Below are 22629 nucleotides of genomic sequence, written 5' to 3'. Positions count from 1 at the left end.
AATGAAGGTACTATCCCGCAGTCAAACTTGACCTCATTAACTCATTAAAACCGGCACCTGCCAAATCCAAGTAATTAAATAAATTCAAACGTGTTTCCATTAGCATCTCGCGGTGGGGCAATGGTTAACATCGCACGTTTTTTTTTTTTCACGCTTTAATTTACAACTTTGCCTCAACGGTTCGGGTTCGATCCTCATACTTACTTTTTTTTTTAACCCCCCCCCCCGACACACACCTCCAAACACCCGGGAAACGCCGGGTACCCCTCAATAGTTATTTCTAAATCTATTCCGTGAAGTAATGTAACACTTCAAACATTACACAAACAGTTTGCGCATGCCATTTTTTAATGAACTTGTAGGGTGCACATGTGTGCTCTTACCAGTGAGAAATCAAGAAATCAACAAAACAAAGTCTTTTTACATACATGCACGGTTACTGGTCTTCATTCTCTGGTCGATGCTTTTCAATGTGTGGGCTGTGATCATCTCCTGGTTGTAATCTGTTTTAACTTATGATGAATAAAACTCATAAATTTTTTTTTTTTTTTTTTACATAGGCATCACCACTTATCAAGGCCAAGAGGCCACTCAAGGATAAGGGTTAAAGAGCGTACAGTAGACATTGGACAATATAGTAATCATTAGTAATGAAAATTTGGTAAATTTGATAACTTATATAGAACAGCTCATCAAGAACTTATTTACTTTAGACTTGAACACAACCATATTGTAGTCAGCCGGAAAGCAGGAAAACGTAAGACAATTCCGCAGGCAAGCAGTTCTAAGAAAGAAGCTTTGTTCATGGAATCTACATTTAGGTTTAGGCACAGATAAAGAGTGCAGGGAATTATTGATAGTGTGTACAGCTAGACTAGTGTTTCTTGTGAAAGTTTGGCGAGGGGGGACCATAGATTGAAGCTCAGTTGAACACCTTCTATGAAAATAACGATACATCAGAGACAAACTCGCAGCATCTCTTCTGTGAGATAGAGGTTGCAAGGAAGAGAAAAGGACATCTTCTACGAGGCTACAAAGTCTATTTTGAACTCTATTAAGCCAGGAAACACAACGGAGAATTGTTGGTTTTCAAAGGTTTTATTGGAGAGAGAAAGTTTGTTCACGAGGGGGAGAAATTAGCTGGTTAAAATGAATCCTTCTTGTTCTTCACTTGGGAATTGAGAGATACAGACGGCAGACGTCGAGGTGACATTCTCTCTACATTTTTGGATGCATGTCGCTCGCCTCTCTGGCTTCCCAACTCGGACTATCTAAAAACTGCGTCATTGTAATCTCTGTCATATCATTCGACACCTACATTTCTAGAGAGTTTTGTCTAGGGTGCTTACCTTTGAACCCCTCACTTCAATCATGCTAGCTGCAGGTGGGTCTATTTCCATTTACGACTAGGTTATTCTGACCTGTACTATGTAACCCTTGCCGAAATTCATACTAGTTAACATAATCTCTACTTACTGGCTTAGGGTTCCAATATATATAACAGTAAGTTATATTTAATTGTATAATGTCTACACATTCTTTCTATCTGTGTGTGCGCTGACAGTACATGTTTATTTTTTCAATTACACTTGCCTTTGAGAAATCTCTGTGAGAAATAAGTGTAAGTATATTTAAATTCAACTGTTTCTTCATTGTCTATTTTCTGACTTCAGCACACATGAAACATGGCAGTGCTTGTGTTGTTGAGGCACTGACATATACATCGCTATAGAATGTAAAAAAATAAAATATGAAATATTCTTATATGTTCATCTATAATATAAACCTCACCTGTTTGTTTAAATGTATGTATGTATGTCTGCCTAAAACTTTCAACTAAGGCGACAGATTTTCACGAGATCGGTATCGTTTTGAAGCTTGACCCTTCGGACAAGAAATATCTTTGCTCCTATGTGACATGTGTGGTCTAGAACAATCCTGATGAAGGATAACATCCCCTCTCTTCGATTGACTAGCCTTAATTTAAACCTTCGCCACTTCTGGTTTGGCGATGGACGCAACAGCAAAGATGTCATGTTTTTATTTTGTTTTTTTTTACGTTCTTTTCCTCCTTCATTGTATGGGTTCGAGCCAGCCTGCCTACTAGCATTTTTTTTTTGTGCTCAACACACACCTCCAAACACCTGGGCAACGCCGGGCACCCAGGCTAGTTTAAAAATAAAAGACATAATTAAAAATTTTAGAAAGCTGAATGTTACACACACACCCACACACACACACACACACACACACACACACACACACACACACACACACACACACATATATCGGACTGATATCTGCTTGATAAAGCCATGTTATTGGCGAAAATTCAGAATTTAATAACAACACAAAAAAATAAAAATTAAATTTGAAAAAAAAATGATTTTATCATTTCTCAACATTTTCAGGTTTTTAAATTTTCTCATTTTATATATATATATATATATATATATATATATATATATATATATATATATTCAATTTTATTAAATGATTAAAATCATTTTTTAGGGGAGGTTTGAGAGACTTTCATTGTAAAAGAACAACATATTCATAGAAGAAGATGCTATTTTTTTTCTCTTTATATTGTTTTTGTTTGTATTAACCCAGTAGGGTCGGCCCTTTTTGGAGAGAGAAATGTATAAATCCGATGTCGTTGACGATTAGTGTGAAGTCTAAATGGATCTGTAGTATGGCTGATGTGAATTATTAATAAAGAAAAAAGTTTTTAAAGATGAGACCAAATTTCTCTATTTGCAAAAAAAAAAAAAAAAAAAAGAAAAATGTCTTGAATGATGCCAAATATGATGCCAATGCTTTGGGAGTGTTGAATGCACTCCTGATTTTTTTATATTTATTCTGTTTTCTTTTATTCTTTCAGATGATATCACGGTCCCCAGTGAAGAGAACGATGTGGCCAACAAGCCGCTCCCCACAATTGATGAAGATGCTGACAGCCCAGGGGAGAAACCATCAGGATCGAAGGCATCTAACAAGCAATCAAAAAGCGGACGCAAGTCAGACAAATCCGCAAAGAAGGAAAAACGTAGCGGAAGTAACGCAGGTGTCAGCGGTGGTGGTGGAGAGGTGACTGAAATGACCACATCTCGGTCGGCCGTGTTCAATGGTGAAAATGTCAGTGGCGGAGGTCTGACTGAAACCGGGGTCAGCGTAGCTGTCATCAAAAACCGTGAACGTACCGTCGTCGATGGGATGGAGATGAAGGAATTCATTTCCAAGATGCCATACAGTTCTAACAGTGTGGACGAGTGTATCATGGCTGCAGCAACGGCTGGGCTCGACGAGTCCAATGGGGAAAGAGGGATGCACGGCCATCAGAGGTATAAGATGCAATCGTCAAATAGCCTCGGCAAGGACATGAAGCTTGCGCAAAGTTGGCAGTCAACTGGAGGGTCTGATAGCCATGAGGCATAACAACAGTGTACCTGCTGGGAGGGGAAGGAGGTGTGTGTGTGTATGTATATATATATATATATATATATATATATATCTGTGTATAGATATATCTGGATTAAGACTAAATAAACAAAAAAAGAATAAGGCGGGAATATGTGCGTTTATATATATATATATATATATATATATATATATATATATATAGTAAGTTATAAAAATATATGTCAATTAAGCTACACAGAATTTTCCGCGTACCATCCCTGTAAGGAATCGTCACGTTAAATGCATTTTAGCCTGAAGATCCTTACTAGGATAAAATGCAAAAATCTGTGTAGCTTAATTGCCATATATTTTTATAATTTACTACCTAACTCTACTCGTGTATTGAGCATTGTTGAAGTAAATACTGAAAATCGGTACATAAAATATTATATCTCTTTATAACATTTTATGTAGACACATGAAATATATATACAGAGATGGAGATTTTATGGGTACATAATTTTATAAAACATTCGAATAACAATGGGCACAGTGCCATTATAATCAATTGTTGATTTTTTTTTTTTATAGTTTAACAATATATTTATTATTGAAGAAGAAAAATTTGACCGCGAAAAAAAAAGAAAGGAAAACACAAACAATATTTTAGAAGTATATTTTGGTTTCCTTTCGTTTTCAAATTTTGCTTCTTCAATAATATATGGGTAAACTATGAAAAAAAAAAAAAAAAAAAAACCTCGACAATTGATAATAATGGCACTGCGCCCATTGTTATTCAAATGTTATATAAAATCTTTTTTTTTTTATTTTTAGTTTTGTTGGGTGCTTCTTAGAATTGGGAGAATGTAATGTACCCTTGGGATGATATTGATGGCCAGAGAAAATAAACTGGAAAAGAAAAATACATGCGAAAATGGAAGACAATTTGTGAGTTAATGTTAATATAATGAAAACACACACACACACACACACACACACACACACACACACACACACACACACACACACAGCAAAGTAAATAAAGATATAGATATATGCAATAATAATACAAATCTACTTTTTCCAACACTTTATTGCAGGCAAAGACATACCCTGAGATTGGTTCGAACCAATCTCAGAGTATGTCTGTGCCAGCTTAGATATTGTCGGCGAATAATGACAATATTACTTGTTGGTTAGTAATTCAACTGCTCCATTTTATCCCTGCAATCTTTCTAAGGCATTTGCAATAAAACGTGTTGGTACATAAAGATAAAAACGACAAATGAAATATGTCACTAGTTAATTTTTACTTTTATTCAATCCTAAATAAGGCACATTGCCACTAAAATGCAAGAGGCTACAGTGGATTACGGCATTCCTATAAATCTATGCCCTAAGTTGGAAGTTATGCAGCAAGATGTTTGTTCACATTTCATTTTCACATGCATTTTGCATTCACTTTTCAATGAATGTCTGATGTTAGAAACCAGTAAATTATTACACTTCTAATTGAAATTGTTGTATTCAGAAAAGTACATTTTGTTATGATTTATTATTTCTATAGTTCTATCTGATAGGGTATCGAGTTCCTCATTTTTTCCAAGATCTGCTATCTTAATTAGGTACGGTTCAAAATTTGAGATGTTTTTTTCCCCCCTATAGACACATCACATTGTAACAAGAGTTTTACCCGTTTTTTTTTTTTTTTGATGGTTCAACGTAATAATAAACAATATCCAATATATTTAATCATTAATGTAATCCCAATTCTCCTCTATCACCTCTTTCCATCTGTAATCATTTTTTTATATCTTGTTCGTACGATTCCTGAGATTTTCTACTCCAAAAAAACATAAAAAAATAAATGATCTCTGCTCCAATGTGCAACTTGTGGTCTAGAACAATCCTGATGAAGGATAACATTACACAAAAGACCAAAGATCTCTTTTAGAAATCATGCCTCACCCACCATATTTGTCGAAACTTGCACCAACAGATTAGTGTCTCTGTTTGGATGTTTGTAAAAGTAAATTAAGAATTTTCTTAAGAAAAGAAGGCAAAAATGTCTTCAGGTAAGGAAAGGAAACCATGTAGAAGGTCATGGAGAAGGATGGAGTCTACGTTAAGGAATTTTTTTTTTATTATTGAACGTTAGAATCAAACTGAATCTTTACTAAAATAGTATGTATATGCATTCATATATTAGGTTGGTGCAAAAATAATGTTTTTTGACGTAAAATTAAACGTCAAAAAACGACATTATTTTTGCACCAACATAATACAAAAAAATCTTTTCACGCGTTTCAACATAAAATCAATGCAAAAAAGTGATTCATCTCGTCTGACGAATGAAAAGCACGTAACTGGAACTCAGTCGGTCATTCACGTTCATTCTTCTGTATATTTGTTTTTTTTTTTGTACTGGTGCAATATTGTGATCTAGACACATCTCGGTGTTCGCTCGGCTTTGGTCAGAACATGACGTCAACAGCCAGATTATGCCGAGCAATAGCTCGGGTTTAGCCGCTGTCTGGTGTAACATGCCGATCGGCTAATCACAACGTTGTGCGCTGAATTACAAGGATTTCATAATAAAACAACAAAAAAATATTTTCTTTCAACCTTTTTTTTTTTTTTTTTTTAAAACGTTTCCTTAAAATTATTTGACTCCCAAAGAATTAATTCTGCTTCCTCTACTTACTTTACTAGGCAGTTAAAAATTAAAATAATTGAACACGAAATTACGGTAGGTCTTTTTTCTTTTTTTTTTTTTTTTTTTTTTGTTTCTACATTTTACATTTATTCATTTTGCTATTTTTTTTTTTTTACGTAGGGCTGTCATGATTTTATCTTTGATGCTCAGCATAATCCAGTTGTTGACGTCATGCTCCAGCCAAAGCCAAGTGACCGCTGATATACGTCTGGTTCGCAATATGTACCAGTACCGTTTATTTTTTTTTATCACATCGCCATCGTTTCACATGTTCACGCACGATCTTCAGATGTTTTAATCTCTAAATTTGGAGTCGTACTCACAATGTTATTATTCTCAGGAAATTATGAATCTGACGCAAAATTCGGAGATTAGACCATCTGAACATCGTGCTCGAATGTATGAAATAATCATTATGCTGTAACAGAGTATGGTGGCTGTGTGCAAATGCCAAGCTGTGTGTAAAGTGACGTCACCATAAGGAAAAAGGGCAAGACTATAAAAAGAGTATGTGCACAGACTCACGATGACTTTCGAGAGGCCAGAGGCCAGAGAGGAGGATCATGATCATGTTTTATTCAGGAAAGTACCTGGAAATAAATGTCGTCAATGCAACAACAAAAAAGTGAGTCGAGTTATTACTTGTCTTCTGTTCTTTGCGACATACTCTGCTACAACGTGTTGGGTCCCTAGTGTCTACAAGTTAACATGTGTGTAACGTTACACTACCAAGATGGCAGTTAATATAATTCATAACAACAGGTTGTTGTGAATCGTCATATTTGATTATATTAAGTGTATTTCACTGTGATCGATTAGTTAATTATCGCAAAAAGAAGCATCATTACATTCAAGATGATAATCCATCTTTTCATCGACCAAATAGTCGAGAAAGGCAAAAGTGCTTGAGGAGAGAAAGTACTAACCAGACATCCACTGAATGAATGTGAAGAGGACTGGAACCTTGGGAAGGTTTATTGCCACCCAAATTCTAATGAAAACCAATAGTCATTGCCAGCAGAAGTCAATGGTAAGCAACTGTTGCGATAAAGCAAATGCATTTGCAAAGGTAATTGATACAGGTTGAGAGTACTGGAAATCTGGGGAGACTTGTTGTAACCCAGATTCCAGAGAACATTGAGTCGAGTTATTACTTGTCTTATGTTCCTTGTGACATACTCTGCTACAACGTGTTGGGTCCAGAGTGTCTACGTGTTAACACTTGTATAAACGTGTGTAACGTTACAATGGGATAGAAGGTATTGGAGGATTATACTGAATGAACCGAAAAGCCAATTCTTACAGTAATCAGTATATATATATATATATATATATATATATATATATGTGTGTGTGTGTGTGTGAATGGCAAAACGTCTATATTCGAAATTCCAAGACAGAATGGAAAAGATTTAAAAAAATTGACATGGTAATTATATGAATGGTTCTACGCTATGAAGCAGGTGCTATCAAGAATTAAACATTTTATATATCCTGAAAGAAATAAACGGTAAGATGGACAACATCTTGGAATTTTGGAATATAAACTTTTTGTCATTTATTTGTATATGCTCTGTAGTTACATCGAGCTTCATAAATTAAAGGATTGGTATAAATAAAGGGTGAAATATAAGTAAATAACCATATTTTTATTCCTGTAAACATTTTATATATATATATATATATATATATATATATATATATATATATATACAGTAGAAGCCCGAGATATGGTGACCCTAGGATATTTTTTTTTTTTAGATTACAATGTGAAATACAATGTTTTTCCGGCCCCTGGTTACTATATTTGCTCCACCTTACTCTATTATTTATAATGTTATTTGATTATATACACGTGTATTATATACTGTACTGTATTTTTTCACCAATTTTTAATGCTGTATTCCGGGGTTTTACTATATATATATATATATATATATATATATATATATATATATATATATATATATATATATGTATATATATATATATATATATATATATATATATGTATATGATATTATTGTAGTTTGCTTGAAACATTGTGTAGTATGTATATAAAGATAATTTATAGAAGGCAATACAATGCAGAGGTGTAATGGATAGACACGAACTAAAACAAAATAAGATGTATAACAGTGGAATAAGTTATGCAGATTCACCCTTTTATTAATACAATGTGCATTTAAAAATATTTTTAACATTGCATTGTGTTCATACTTGCGTCATTATGCTCATTGATGGATATCTATACTGTATTTACCTTCTTCAGGTATGTGTTTGACTTTAGTTATAAAGTTATAATCCATAATGAATACATACAATCTAAAGGTAAATTCGACGAACATAAGTATATATATATATATATATATATATATATATATATATATATATATATATATATATATATATATTATTCTTTATCTAAATACAGGCATATCTTGCTATGATGTGCAGACTGTTCCAATCATATTTGATTTCATCAGGCAAGTTCTTTAAATTCTTCTTTAAAGTTCTTCTTTAAAGTTCTTCTTAAAAGTTCTTCTTTAAAGTTCTTCTTAAAAGTTCTTCTTTAAAGTTCTTCTTTAAAGTTCTTCTTTAAAGTTCTTCTTTAAATTTTTCTTTAAATTTCTTCTTTAAATTCTTCTTTAAAGTTCTTCTTTAAATTCTTCTTTAAATTTCTTCTTTAAGGTTCTTCTTTAAATTCTTCTTTAAATTTCTTCTTTAAATTCTTCTTTAAATTTCTTCTTTAAATTCTTCTTTAAAGTTCTTCTTTAAAATTCTTCTTTAAATTTCTTCTTTAAAGTTCTTCTTTAAATTCTTCTTTAAATTTCTTCTTTAAATTCTTCTTTAAATTTCTTCTTTAAATTCTTCTTTAAAGTTCTTCTTTAAAATTCTTCTTTAAAATTCTTCTTTAAAGTTCTTCTTTAAATTCTTCTTTAAAGTTCTTCTTTAAAGTTCTTCTTTAAATTCTTCTTTAAATTTCTTCTTTAAATTCTTCTTTAAAGTTCTTCTTTAAATTCTTCTTTAAATTTCTTCTTTAAATTCTTCTTTAAAGTTCTTCTTTAAATTCTTCTTTAAAGTTCTTCTTTAAAGTTCTTCTTTAAAGTTCTTCTTTAAAATTCTTCTTTAAAGTTCTTCTTTAAAGTTCTTCTTTAAAGTTCTTCTTTAAAATTCTTCTTTAAGGTTCTTCTTTAAATTTCTTCTTTAAAGTTCTTCTTTAAATTCTTCTTTAAATTCTTCTTTAAAATTCTTCTTTAAAGTTCTTCTTTAAAATTCTTCTTTAAAGTTCTTCTTTAAGGTTCTTCTTTAAATTTCTTCTTTAAAGTTCTTTAAATTCTTCTTTAAATTCTTATTTAAAGTTCTTCTTTAAAGTTCTTTAAATTCTTCTTTAAATTTTTATTTAAAGTTCTTCTTTAAATTCCTCTTTAAAGTTCTTCTTTAAAGTTCTTCTTTAAATTCTTCTTTAAAGTTCTTCTTAAAAGTTCTTTAAAGTTCTTCTTTAAATTCTTCTTTAAATTCTTCTTTAAATTCTTCTTCAAAATTCTTCTTTAAAGTTCTTCTTTAAAATTCTTCTTTAAAGTTCTTCTTTAAAGTTCTTCTTTAAAGTTCTTCTTTAAATTCTTCTTTAAATTCTTCTTCAAAATTCTTCTTTAAAGTTCTTCTTTAAAGTTCTTCTTTAAATTCTTCTTCAAAATTCTTCTTTAAAGTTCTTCTTTAAAGTTCTTCTTTAAAGTTATTCTTTAAATTCTTCTTTAAAGTTCTTCTTTAAATTCTTCTTTAAAGTTCTTCTTTAAAGTTTTTCTTTAAATTCTTCTTTAAAGTTCTTTAAAGTTTTTCTTTAAATTCTTCTTTAAAGTTCTTCTTTAAATTCTTCTTTAAAGTTCTTCTTTAAATTCTTCTTTAAAGTTCTTCTTTAAAGTTTTTCTTTAAATTCTTCTTTAAAGTTCTTCTTTAAATTCTTCTTTAAAGTTCTTCTTTAAATTCTTCTTTAAAGTTCTTCTTTAAAGTTCTTCTTTAAAGTTCTTCTTTAAATTCTTCTTTAAAGTTCTTCTTTAAAGTTTTTCTTTAAATTCTTCTTTAAAGTTTTTCTTTAAATTCTTCTTTAAAGTTCTTCTTTAAAGTTATTCTTTATTTTCTTCTTTAAAGTTCTTCTTTAAAGTTCTTTAAATTCTTCTTTAAATTCTTCTTTAAAGTTCTTCTTTTAGTTCTTCTTTAAATTCTTCTTCAAAATTCTTCTTTAAATTCTTCTTCAAAATTCTTCTTTAAAGTTCTTCTTTATTTTCTTCTTTAAATTCTTCTTTAAAGTTCTTCTTTATTTTCTTCTTTAAAGTTCTTCTTTAAATTCTTCTTTAAATTCTTCTTTAAAGTTCTTCTTTATTTTCTTCTTTAAAGTTCTTCTTTAAAATTCTTCTTTAAAGTTCTTCTTTAAAGTTTTTCTTTAAATTCTTCTTTAAAGTTCTTCTTTATTTTCTTCTTTAAAGTTCTTCTTTAAATTCTTCTTTAAAGTTCTTCTTTAAAGTTCTTTAAATTCTTCTTTAAAGTTCTTCTTTAAATTCTTCTTTAAAGTTCTACTTTAAATTCTTCTTTAAAGTTCTTCTTTAAAGTTCTTTAAATTCTTCTTTAAATTCTTCTTTAAAGTTCTTCTTTATTTTCTTCTTTAAAATTCTTCTTTAAAGTTCTTCTTTAAATTCTTCTTTAAAGTTTTTCTTTAAATTCTTCTTTAAAGTTCTTCTTTATTTTCTTCTTTAAAGTTCTTCTTTAAATTCTTCTTTAAAGTTCTTCTTTAAAGTTCTTTAAAGTTCTTCTTTAAAGTTCTTCTTTAAAGTTCTTCTTTAAAGTTCTTCTTTAAAGTTCTTTAAAGTTCTTCTTTAAAGTTCTTCTTTAAAGTTCTTCTTTAAAGTTCTTCTTTAAAGTTCTTTAAATTCTTCTTTAAAGTTCTTCTTTAAAGTTCTTCTTTAAATTCTTCTTTAAAGTTCTTCTTTAAAGTTCTTCTTTAAATTCTTCTTTAAATTCTTCTTTAAAGTTCTTCTTTATTTTCTTCTTTAAAGTTCTTCTTTAAAATTCTTCTTTAAAGTTCTTCTTTAAAGTTTTTCTTTAAATTCTTCTTTAAAGTTCTTCTTTATTTTCTTCTTTAAAGTTCTTCTTTAAATTCTTCTTTAAAGTTCTTCTTTAAATTCTTCTTTAAAGTTCTACTTTAAATTCTTCTTTAAAGTTCTTCTTTAAAGTTCTTTAAATTCTTCTTTAAATTCTTCTTTAAAGTTCTTCTTTATTTTCTTCTTTAAAATTCTTCTTTAAAGTTCTTCTTTAAATTCTTCTTTAAAGTTTTTCTTTAAATTCTTCTTTAAAGTTCTTCTTTATTTTCTTCTTTAAAGTTCTTCTTTATTTTCTTCTTTAAAGTTCTTTAAATTCTTCTTTAAAGTTCTTCTTTAAAGTTCTTTAAAGTTCTTCTTTAAAGTTCTTCTTTAAAGTTCTTCTTTAAAGTTCTTCTTTAAAGTTCTTTAAAGTTCTTCTTTAAAGTTCTTCTTTAAAGTTCTTCTTTAAAGTTCTTCTTTAAAGTTCTTTAAATTCTTCTTTAAAGTTCTTCTTTAAAGTTCTTCTTTAAATTCTTCTTCAAAATTCTTCTTTAAAGTTCTTCTTTAAAGTTCTTCTTTAAAGTTCTTCTTTAAAGTTATTCTTTAAATTCTTCTTTAAAGTTCTTCTTTAAATTCTTCTTTAAAGTTCTTCTTTAAAGTTTTTCTTTAAATTCTTCTTTAAAGTTCTTCTTTAAAGTTTTTCTTTAAATTCTTCTTTAAAGTTCTTCTTTAAATTCTTCTTTAAAGTTCTTCTTTAAATTCTTCTTTAAAGTTCTTCTTTAAAGTTTTTCTTTAAATTCTTCTTTAAAGTTCTTCTTTAAATTCTTCTTTAAAGTTCTTCTTTAAATTCTTCTTTAAAGTTCTTCTTTAAAGTTTTTCTTTAAATTCTTCTTTAAAGTTCTTTAAAGTTCTTCTTTAAATTCTTCTTTAAAGTTCTTCTTTAAAGTTTTTCTTTAAATTCTTCTTTAAAGTTTTTCTTTAAATTCTTCTTTAAAGTTCTTCTTTAAAGTTATTCTTTATTTTCTTCTTTAAAGTTCTTCTTTAAAGTTCTTTAAATTCTTCTTTAAAGTTCTTCTTTAAAGTTCTTCTTTTAGTTCTTCTTTAAATTCTTCTTCAAAATTCTTCTTTAAATTCTTCTTCAAAATTCTTCTTTAAAGTTCTTCTTTATTTTCTTCTTTAAAGTTCTTCTTTAAAGTTCTTCTTTATTTTCTTCTTTAAAGTTCTTCTTTAAAATTCTTCATTAAAGTTCTTCTTTAAAGTTTTTTTTTAAATTCTTCTTTAAAGTTCTTCTTTATTTTCTTCTTTAAAGTTCTTCTTTAAATTCTTCTTTAAAGTTCTTCTTTAAAGTTCTTTAAATTCTTCTTTAAAGTTCTTCTTTAAATTCTTCTTTAAAGTTCTACTTTAAATTCTTCTTTAAAGTTCTTCTTTAAAGTTCTTTAAATTCTTCTTTAAATTCTTCTTTAAAGTTCTTCTTTAAAGTTCTTCTTTAAATTTCTTCTTTAAAGTTCTTCTTTAAAGTTCTTCTTTAAATTCTTCTTTAAAGTTCTTCTTTAAAGTTCTTTAAATTCTTCTTTAAAGTTCTTCTTTAAATTCTTCTTTAAAGTTCTACTTTAAATTCTTCTTTAAAGTTCTTCTTTAAAGTTCTTTAAATTCTTCTTTAAATTCTTCTTTAAAGTTCTTCTTTAAAGTTCTTCTTTAAATTTCTTCTTTAAAGTTCTTTAAAGTTCTTCTTTAAAGTTCTTCTTTAAATTCTTCTTTAAAGTTCTTCTTTATTTTCTTCTTTAAAATTCTTCTTTAAAGTTCTTCTTTAAATTCTTCTTTAAAGTTTTTCTTTAAATTCTTCTTTAAAGTTCTTCTTTATTTTCTTCTTTAAAATTCTTCTTTAAATTCTTCTTTAAAGTTCTTCTTTAAAGTTCTTTAAATTCTTCTTTAAAGTTCTTCTTTAAAGTTCTTCTTTAAAGTTCTTCTTTAAAATTCTTCTTTAAAGTTCTTCTTTAAAGTTCTTTAAATTCTTCTTTAAAGTTCTTCTTTAAAGTTCTTCTTTAAAGTTCTTCTTTAAAGTTCTTCTTTAAAGTTCTTCTTTAAATTCTTCTTTAAATTCTTCTTTAAATTCTTCTTTAAAATTCTTCTTTAAAGTTCTTCTTTAAAGTTCTTCTTTAAAGTTCTTTAAATTCTTCTTTAAAGTTCTTCTTAAAGTTCTTCTTTAAATTCTTCTTTAAATTCTTCTTTAAAGTTCTTCTTTAAATTCTTCTTTAAATTCTTCTTTAAATTCTTCTTTAAAGTTCTTCTTTAAAGTTCTTCTTTAAAATTCTTCTTTAAAGTTCTTCTTTAAATTCTTCTTTAAAATTCTTCTTTAAATTCTTCTTTAAATTCTTCTTTAAATTCTTCTTTAAATTCTTCTTTAAATTTCTTCTTTAAATTCTTCTTTAAATTCTTCTTTAAATTTCTTCTTTAGCCTTGTTTCATGCCTGTCATGCTCTTCTCTCCTCCAAATTTGAAAAGGTCTGGAACCTTTTTAATTTTTGTATTTTAATTTTTCTTGCCTGATGAAATCAAATATGATTGAAATGGTTTGTACATCGTAGCAAGATATGACTGTATTTACGTAAAGAATAATAAAAAAATATATAATTTGCTCTCTTTGATTGACCACTATCAACGACGCTTGTTGAAATTCAATTATTCTTAATTTTTTAATATTTTTCTATCTTGAATATATATATATATATATATATATATATATATATATATATAATGACAAGGAATATAGTCTTTATATTAGAATGTATCAAAATAATAGAAAGTTCAGTATACTAGATAGAGAAATTAAAGAAACAAGAAAAATTGTTGATTAAAATAAATTGGATAAAGTACAATATTTATTGATCAAAAATTCAAACAAGGAATAAAAGTAAATAAAAATCCTTAGTACTTTGACATTACTGTCACGGAACAATTTTTTTTCTTTTCATTTTAAAGATCTCAAAACAAGGGGGAGACAATTCAAGTATACCATACTCGAAAATATTAGCAACAATACTATAACACAAAATATAATATTAATTATCTGAACATTTATTGAATTAAAATAAAATTAGGAAAATTCTAATACCACAAAATAGTTTTTTTTTTTTTTTTAAAGATATTTTTTTTACACAAAATCTAAATTTCTGAAATAAAAGTTGGCAAAATGTATGAGTTTTAGAATTTATAGTTTTGTGACTTTTTTTTGGGGGGGGGAGTTGAGAAAATTTTTTTTTACAAAATTTAAATTTTCATAACAAAGTCAAAATTTTTAAATTTTCGTAACAAATAAAATATAATCATTAAAATTTATAGTTTGAGCAGCTATTATTGAAAAGTGTGTGATTCTTGTTCTGAAATCACATTGTCTCCCCTGTTCTGCGATCTTCAAAGTGAAAACCAAAACTTTATCCTGTCACTGTAATACACAAATGACAAATCCTTAACCCATAGATTTTCAAAAAATAGGCTCTTTTTTATCAGAGGATAAACATTAGTTTTTAAAAAATTCATCTCTGGTTAGCATAAATTTGAAAATATATAAAAAAATATGTAAGAAACGTTTTTGTGAAACAAAAGGCATTTTCAATAGAATAACATATGAAAAAATCAATCAATTAACTAATCAATCAATCAATCAATCAATTAATTAATCGATCAGATAATGGAATAGTAATCCGTGAAGTCCAAGGATGAATATGGAATCCAAGTGTGAATTGATTATTTTGTAATGCAAAAAACAAAAACTTGGTTCAAATTTGAAAAATTCAAAAAGTAATGAAGTAAGATTTACAATGAAGAGAACGCAATTTTCAATGTAATCCAATGAGTGATTGATATATAATGAAATCCAAAATCAGCTTAAGAGAAATTGAAAGTTCCAAAAATTTTATGGAAGTACCCAGATTATACAGTGTTTCTAGGGAATCAATTTATAAATAAATAAAATTAATTACCATGTTTATATATATATATATATATATATATATATATATATATATATATATATATATAAAATCACTTTGATTAGAATCTCAGATGACGTAACTAAAACAAACACAATTGAAACTACTTTTTCGATTTTTTTTTTTTTTCCGGATTTTATTTTAAAGTTGATGAGTTCCTATTCTTCTGATTAGTCAGGGCAGAATAGATTAAAAATTTACATAATAATTACATGAATGCTACGAAACAGGTGCTGTCAAGAATTGAACATTTTAACATGCTGAAAGAAATAAACGGTAAGATGGACAATATCTTGAAATTTTAAATATAGACTTTTTTGTTATTTATTTGTATATGGTTTTGTAGTTACATAAGCTGGATATATGAGCTTCGTAAATTAAAGGATTTGGTATATATAGATAAAAGATGAAATATTATTGAATAAGCACACACACACACACACATACATATATATATATATATATATATATATATATAAACACTTCCAGGCAAGTGAAAAATCAGTTCACATACAAAAAGGTTTAATGATTTATAATCTAAAATTTAATTGATATAAAATAGAATGAAAATAAATACTGAAAAAGAAAAAGGAAAGCAAATATAGTAATGGAGGGTGAGGAGGTGAGCTGGGGGTAAGAAAATAATCAGTAAAAAAAATGGTGAGAAACAAAGAAAGATACTGATAGACAAAAGGGGAGGGGGGAAAAGCACATAAAAAACTACTGAATAAAAAGCAAAAAAAAAAAATTGCTTTTTCGATCTAATAAAATAAAACATGTCAAATTACTTCCAAATGGATTACACATTTTTGAGTAACCTTGATTGTGCCAATTTTTTTTTTTTTTTTTTTTTTTCATGCCAGCCATTTTAATATGACAATTAGCCTATAATGCTACTTGCAGTTATTATTAATAATATGTATAAAAAAATTCACTGGATCATGGCTTTAGAACCAATCAGTACTAGATGAAAGATTTTTTTTTTTTTCAAACACTTCATAACAAGTATTGTTATTTATTTTTTTTAACAAAATATTCCATATTTCATATAAAAAACTACAGCTAGAAATACACCCCCCAAAAACAAAAAACTCCCAAATATTCTTGACATACCATTAGATGTAGATTATATAACAAGAGGACAATTTTTGCTAATTTGTCATAATTTTTCTGTTTGGCTTGTGGTGGGATGGTAACAAATCGGAGTTCTCCTAGAATTATCAATACTACTTGTTTCATGTAAATAACCATAAATCTTGACTTGTTTTGAATTTTCAACAAAATCTGATGATGGAAATTTGAGATGTTTGCCAAAAATGCTATTTTGGGGAAATTTAAGCCCTTAGGCGACAAACTAAAATTTCCCCTGAAAATGTGGGCCAAACACAACATTGCCTAACTTTTTTTTAAATAATATTTTTCTTTTATTTGTAATATTTGGACTACTGTTCTCATATTGAGTTTTATTTTCACAATGTTTCAGTCAATGTAATCTCTGACTTTTTTTTAGGTGTATTTTGTCGAACTTGAGAATCTTTCTGTCAAACTTGAAAATCTGCACAGAATTTGGAACAAACTTTTGTATTTAATCCACAAGACTAGCATACTGGTGTTGTGTCAGCCATGATTGAAAAAAAAAGTCCTAAGTAATTTGCAATTGTATTTTGAGTGTCACCCACACTGGGAAATGAACCTACAACCTCCAGAATGTAGCTTACAGCTGATCTTTAATAAGTACTTTATCCACTATGCCACAGGTGCACATTACTTAACCCAGTCATGGCTGACAGAATGACAGGATGCTACCCGCAGAGATTAAATAAAGGGTTCCATTTGAAACTCTGTGCAGGTTCCTGAGTTCGACAAGAAGATCAGAGGTTACATCAGCTGAAATGTTGTGAAAATAATACCTAGGATGAGAACAGTAGTCCGTAGAATCCAAATAATACGAATAGCATTTTTCTGTTGTTCAGATGATATGGGATTTCAGTCAACAATTGGCAGCAATGAATTTGTCTGATAAGGGAATTCAAGTTTGTATTACTATACACACATATTCGAAAAAAGTTGTCAAATAACAAATATTATAACAAATGTTATCAAAGACAACATAAGTTACTTTTCTACCTAACTGGATATGTTTTTAGTGTTTTTAGTTAATGTAACACGTTTATTCAGCTTGAAAAACAGTGTTTACCAATGTATTTGAAAAATGCAAATGGCGACGAAGTCTGTTGAACACGGTAAGTTTGGGAAAAGGAGTTAAAAATAAAAAACTATACAAAATACTGTTAAAAACCTACCGCATATATGTCAGCTTATGCCACGGTAACATATATTGAGCGAGTTTCTAACAGTATTTTATATAGTTTTTTATTTTTAACTCCTTTTCCAAAACTTACCGTGTTCAACAGAGAGTCTGGCGCCATTTGTAATTTTCAAATACATCGGTACACTATGTTTTTCGAGCTGAATAAACATTTTACATTAAATAAAAACGCTAAAAACATTATCCAGTTTGGTAGAAAAGTAACTTATCTTGCCTTTTATTTTTCATTTATTTGTTATATATTTGTTATTTGACAACTTTTTCGAATCTATGTGTATAGTAATACAAACCCGGGAATTCTTTAATTTCTGAAGTGATAGGTACAAAAAAAAAAAAAAAAAAAGTTTATGTCTGATCGCCATTGTCTTGAAAAACGTTTCCTGCTGACATAATTGATAACAACTGGTTTGGCGGCAATCATGAAAAATATTTAAATTTTTACACGTTCTCACTGAAGTATTATGGCTGTATCAAATCCTTTTGGGTGCAACTACACTATAATCGCAAAATTCCAAATTTTTAATATTGAATTTCAAAGCAAACCAATGCTCTTGACTTCTAATGTTACAGTAATGAATATATCAAAAAATGATGAAAAACGATAAGGTAGAAAAATGTTCTTATTACCCATTATGACCTAAATTATGATATAGACGATTAAAAGAAATATTTATTGTTAATTTTAGATGATGGTATACTGAATATAAGCAATGCACAGTTGCAATCTTGAGGTATCTGGTGTCTACCCAGATACTGAACTGATACATACAAGATGTGTTTGAATCAATTCTCACTTTATTTATGCTGCTATATTCATTTATTTACGGCTGAACGAATTAGTTTTACCAGGTCATATTCTTGGACAAAAATTAGCAAAACTAACATATTTAGCTAAAAATCACTGGAGAGTTCCAAAGGGAGGTAAATAGAGTGTAACTATTGCGAATTAAAAAAAAAAATGGTGCGTTTTGCCTTCACAATTTGCTCAGAATGGTTTGTTTTGTCTGGTCATATCAATTCCCTTTTCAGGATTATTTAATGCGGTACTTATACAGATTAAGGACAGTGTTATTTGTCAGACTTTTCTGGGTAGTTTATGTAAAAAATCGGAAGGTACAGAATGAAAGTTTCATGATTTTTTTTTCTTTTTCCACAAATGCTGGCCAAATTTTTCTAATCAAAATTATATTATTTCTTTTATTATGAAGATAATTTGATGAAAAATTTATTGAAAACTGAAAACAATATTATTTTTGCTTTAACAAATTATTGGACAATTTGGACGAAACTTTAAGAAATTTACAATTCAAATCAAGAAAAAAAAAACATTCATTATAAGGTAATTGATAGCAAAAAAAATTTTTTTTATAATTTCACCTTTTTATAATTTCAGCTTTTTATAATTTCACTTTTTTATGATTTTTTATTCAAATCAAAAGAAATAAATTTTTAAAATAATAAACCAATGATAGCAAATAAAAGTTTTCTTAAATGATGTTAGCTGCTGTGATTTCATTGGCTCAGCGTTTCGTCACCTTTTGATATTTTATGTTAACTACTTGGAAAATTCCGATAATAGAACGGTCCTTATTCTGCACAATAACGCTCAATGCAAAACAACGCCATAGTAAATGATCAATGGTATACTATTCATCAAACATAAGTTGCTATTTTTACCCATAAATGGGTGGAATTGCGAATTAATACCTTTTTCAAATAGTCTTTTCTTTTTGAATCACATTAAATTAACTTCAGTGCATGTGCATTATAAGTGCATATCTAAAAAAATCAAAATGATGCATTTTAAGTTTTAAAAAATATTAGTACGTACTTATGTGTTGTTTTGAAATTAGTGAAAAATTACAAAAAATGATTGGCTAGAAGATTTGCTAAATTACTTTATAGAAAAAAATAAAATCAATTCAACTTTTTCTAATTTAAAATAACGAAAACTAAGTGAAAACAAGGGAGATAAATCAGATTTTGATACTAAACCGTTAAAACTGCATTATTCAATAATTATTCCTTTTTTTGTAATTAGTTTTTGATTCAGTCATTTTTCATAATTTTTGGAATTTTTACTAATTCCAACGTGACACGCAGTTACATATTTTTTTTATTTTAAATGCATTTTTTTTTTTAGATATCCACTTATAATGCACAACCACCTTAATTTCGTTCACTTATGTACAATTACAATTCAGAAAGGCATGAACTCAATTTACCCTTTCCCAATTATGAAACAAATATCAGTTTGTGTTCGATGAGTCGTTTGCAATAAGTTTTGTACTTCTGAATTAATTTTTAATATCATGTTGATACTTAATGATGAAAAAAAAAATGTTTTTTTCCATTTAAATATTTTTATTGTTAACTTTTGAATAAACTATAAAACTTGATCAACGATTTCATTCGAAAAACATTGTTTTTTTTTTTTAAATATGATATTGTGATTTGCACTAAAAATAATATTGTCACCGAACAAACATTATTCGAGTTTCAAAAGCATATTTTATGGAAAAAATTTTTTTTTTCACTTTTTCAAAATAAGACAAATGAGGAAAAAGTGATTATTAAAACGATGACCAATCACCGAATGCAAGACTGACAAGGACTGGTAAGAGTTATTTCCCTTGTATTGTGAACTTTTAAATGTATTTAAAAATCGAATTAAACAAATTTGTGGTGGATTTGGGAAACAAATATCACATATTGATAACAATAAAAGTTAGATGACCTTAAAAAGAGTTGGTGTGCTGTAAAAGAAGGAAACCTATAGCGAACACAGTGGCATGTAAGATTTGCAACAATTTTTTTTAGCCACCAGAAATTACAGGTGCATGATGGGTAATTGATAAAGAAATATAAAAAAAAAATGTATTTTATTAGTTGTACAACATTTTTAAATCATTGTGATACGTTTCTTCTCAAGTGTATACATATCGCTTCCTTTATTGTGTCCTTTAGTCCTCACATTTCATGAGCAGTGTCTTTGCCAAAGGGAAGAAGGATTGCTGTTTTCTGGTTCGGAATCTATCCATCTAACACTTTAAAAAATAGAATTAAACAAAGGATTACCATTTCGTACAGTGTAGGTTGAATTTGGGAAACAAACAACACATATCGATGAGAATAAAAGTTAAACAACCTATTAACTAGTTTTTGATCTTGAAGTAATATTATTTATTTATTTTTTTTAACTCCTTATGTAAAGTGGCTTCATGTTTTCTCTGGAATGATTTCCATTTAAAAAAAAAATCGCTGAGTTTAACATAAGATTCCCAAATTCAAAAAAGATGAACTTGAACAAAGTCGGAGGTTACATCGTCCGAAACGTGATGAAAATAACAACCTAGATGAGAATAGTAGTCCAAATCTAATAAAAAATTATCAATCCTTATTTAAAAAAATATTTTCCTGTTTCTTCTTTATTTATATTATCCTCTTATTCTCCTCTTGCATGACTACTGCTACTACTACTACTACTACTACTACTACTACTTACTCTCCCACCTTCTAAAACATTCAGTGTCAAGACAAATAAGCAAGATTATCAAAGTTTTTGTCTTATATGGAGTGATACCATTTCTGATATGTTTGCATACAAAGGCAATTGAAAGCAAATATTGATAATCCTAACTACAATCTGAGATGTGATAAAAAAAAAAAAAAGTACCCGGACCAGTTCTGCGTTTATCAAGATCAAAATAAAGAAGGAATGAAATATGCAAGATCAATAAAATACTGAAACTATAATCTATAATATAAATCTCACCTCTGTTTAAACGTATGTATGTATGCATGTTTGTATGTCTGCCTAAAATTTTTGACAGAGACGACAGATGAGATTGGTATTGTTTTGAAGCTCGACCCTTCGGACAACAAATATCGAAAAACTAGCTAAAAACATTAATTCCTTCACCCTCAACTGGTCACTTTTTTAAGGGAGTGGTCGCTTTTTTTGACAATATTTTCAAAAGTCATCCCCTCTTTTCGATTGACTAGCCTTAATTTAAACCTTTGCCACTGCCCGTTTGGCAATGAATGTAATGGCAAAAACTCCACTTTGTTTTTTGCTTTTTTCACATTCTTTTCTTCATTCGCAGTATGTGTTCAAACCTGCCTTTTTTTCACACACCTCCAAACACCCGGGCAATAGGGTAGGTCGCTTTGCAACTTTTTTCAGAAAATCAACATGGCACTGGTGATGATAGTTGGGATTTGATGTGATAAGAACAGATACCAAAAATTAGATTCCATCTTGAACAGAAAATTGAGCATTTAATTTTAAAAATCGTGTAGAAAAATGTTGAAAAATCCTTCATTTTCATAGCATTTTTCACAACACTGACTTTGAAATTTCACTATATTTTAATAAATTTTCAATTAAAATTGATAAATACATTGAAAGAAAAATAAATACATGAATTATAATTTTAATTATGAATCACAACTATCAAAATATCTCAACCTTTACTGCATTAATTAAACAAAAATTGTAAAAAAAGCTAATTAGCAACTAAGTCTTTTAAATTTCACAATTCAAAAAGATATGTGGATATGTATTACACAATATAACAACTTGATACAAGTTATTGAACCATGTATTCTAATTTTTTATTAAATGCAATAATAAAAACTGTTATAATAGAACTAAATTATTCTTTATATTTTCCTTTCGAGGAAAATAAAGGTCTAATTTGCTGGCATGTGACTTAGTAATAATGTGTCTATGTCTTGCTTCCTGCCCATATACTATTTTTTGAGAAAAATCAATCAAATTTTATCAGTGTGTGGCTGTAAAATTGATAGCAGTAATCTTTTTCATTTTTTTTTTTTAGTTCAAAAAAACAATACAAAAAAAAACAAAACAAAATTATTTGAAAACATTTATTTTTTTATATTTTTGCGATGTAATATGAATAAAACTAACTATTGTTTGGGTAAATTAAGAAAACTAATAAAATTTGATGGATAAATATTTATTTACCTAATGGATAAACTCGTTTGAATGCCCGCTTCTCTCACATCTAGTTCATCTGAATTTATCATCAATATTATATTTTCCAGAAGTAATGCAAAAGCACTATATTTTGAACTGTTTAAAACAGTAATTTG

The 22629-nt window shown here is 28.2% G+C and overlaps 1 protein-coding gene across 3 annotated transcripts in view; it reads left to right on the top strand.

Moving 5' to 3' along the window:
• LOC145248143 (hyccin-like) overlaps nt 1-3530 on the top strand; it is a 710814-nt gene extending 707284 nt beyond the window's left edge. For all 3 annotated transcript variants that reach the window (XM_080109963.1, XM_080109964.1, XM_080109962.1), the window contains one exon: nt 2885-3530. In XM_080109963.1, the coding sequence (XP_079966089.1) occupies nt 2885-3438 (554 nt within the window). In that variant the 3' untranslated portion in view covers nt 3439-3530. The remainder of the gene's footprint in view (nt 1-2884) is intronic.
• Nucleotides 3531-22629: the final 19099 nt, after the last annotated feature.

This window comes from Euprymna scolopes, chromosome 26, assembly GCF_053919585.1.
Source record: "Euprymna scolopes isolate OS-2025 chromosome 26, ASM5391958v1, whole genome shotgun sequence".
Lineage (NCBI taxonomy): Eukaryota > Metazoa > Mollusca > Cephalopoda > Sepiida > Sepiolidae > Euprymna > Euprymna scolopes.
Note: the sequence above shows the minus strand (reverse complement) of the source record. Positions and strands in the feature narration are given on the sequence as shown.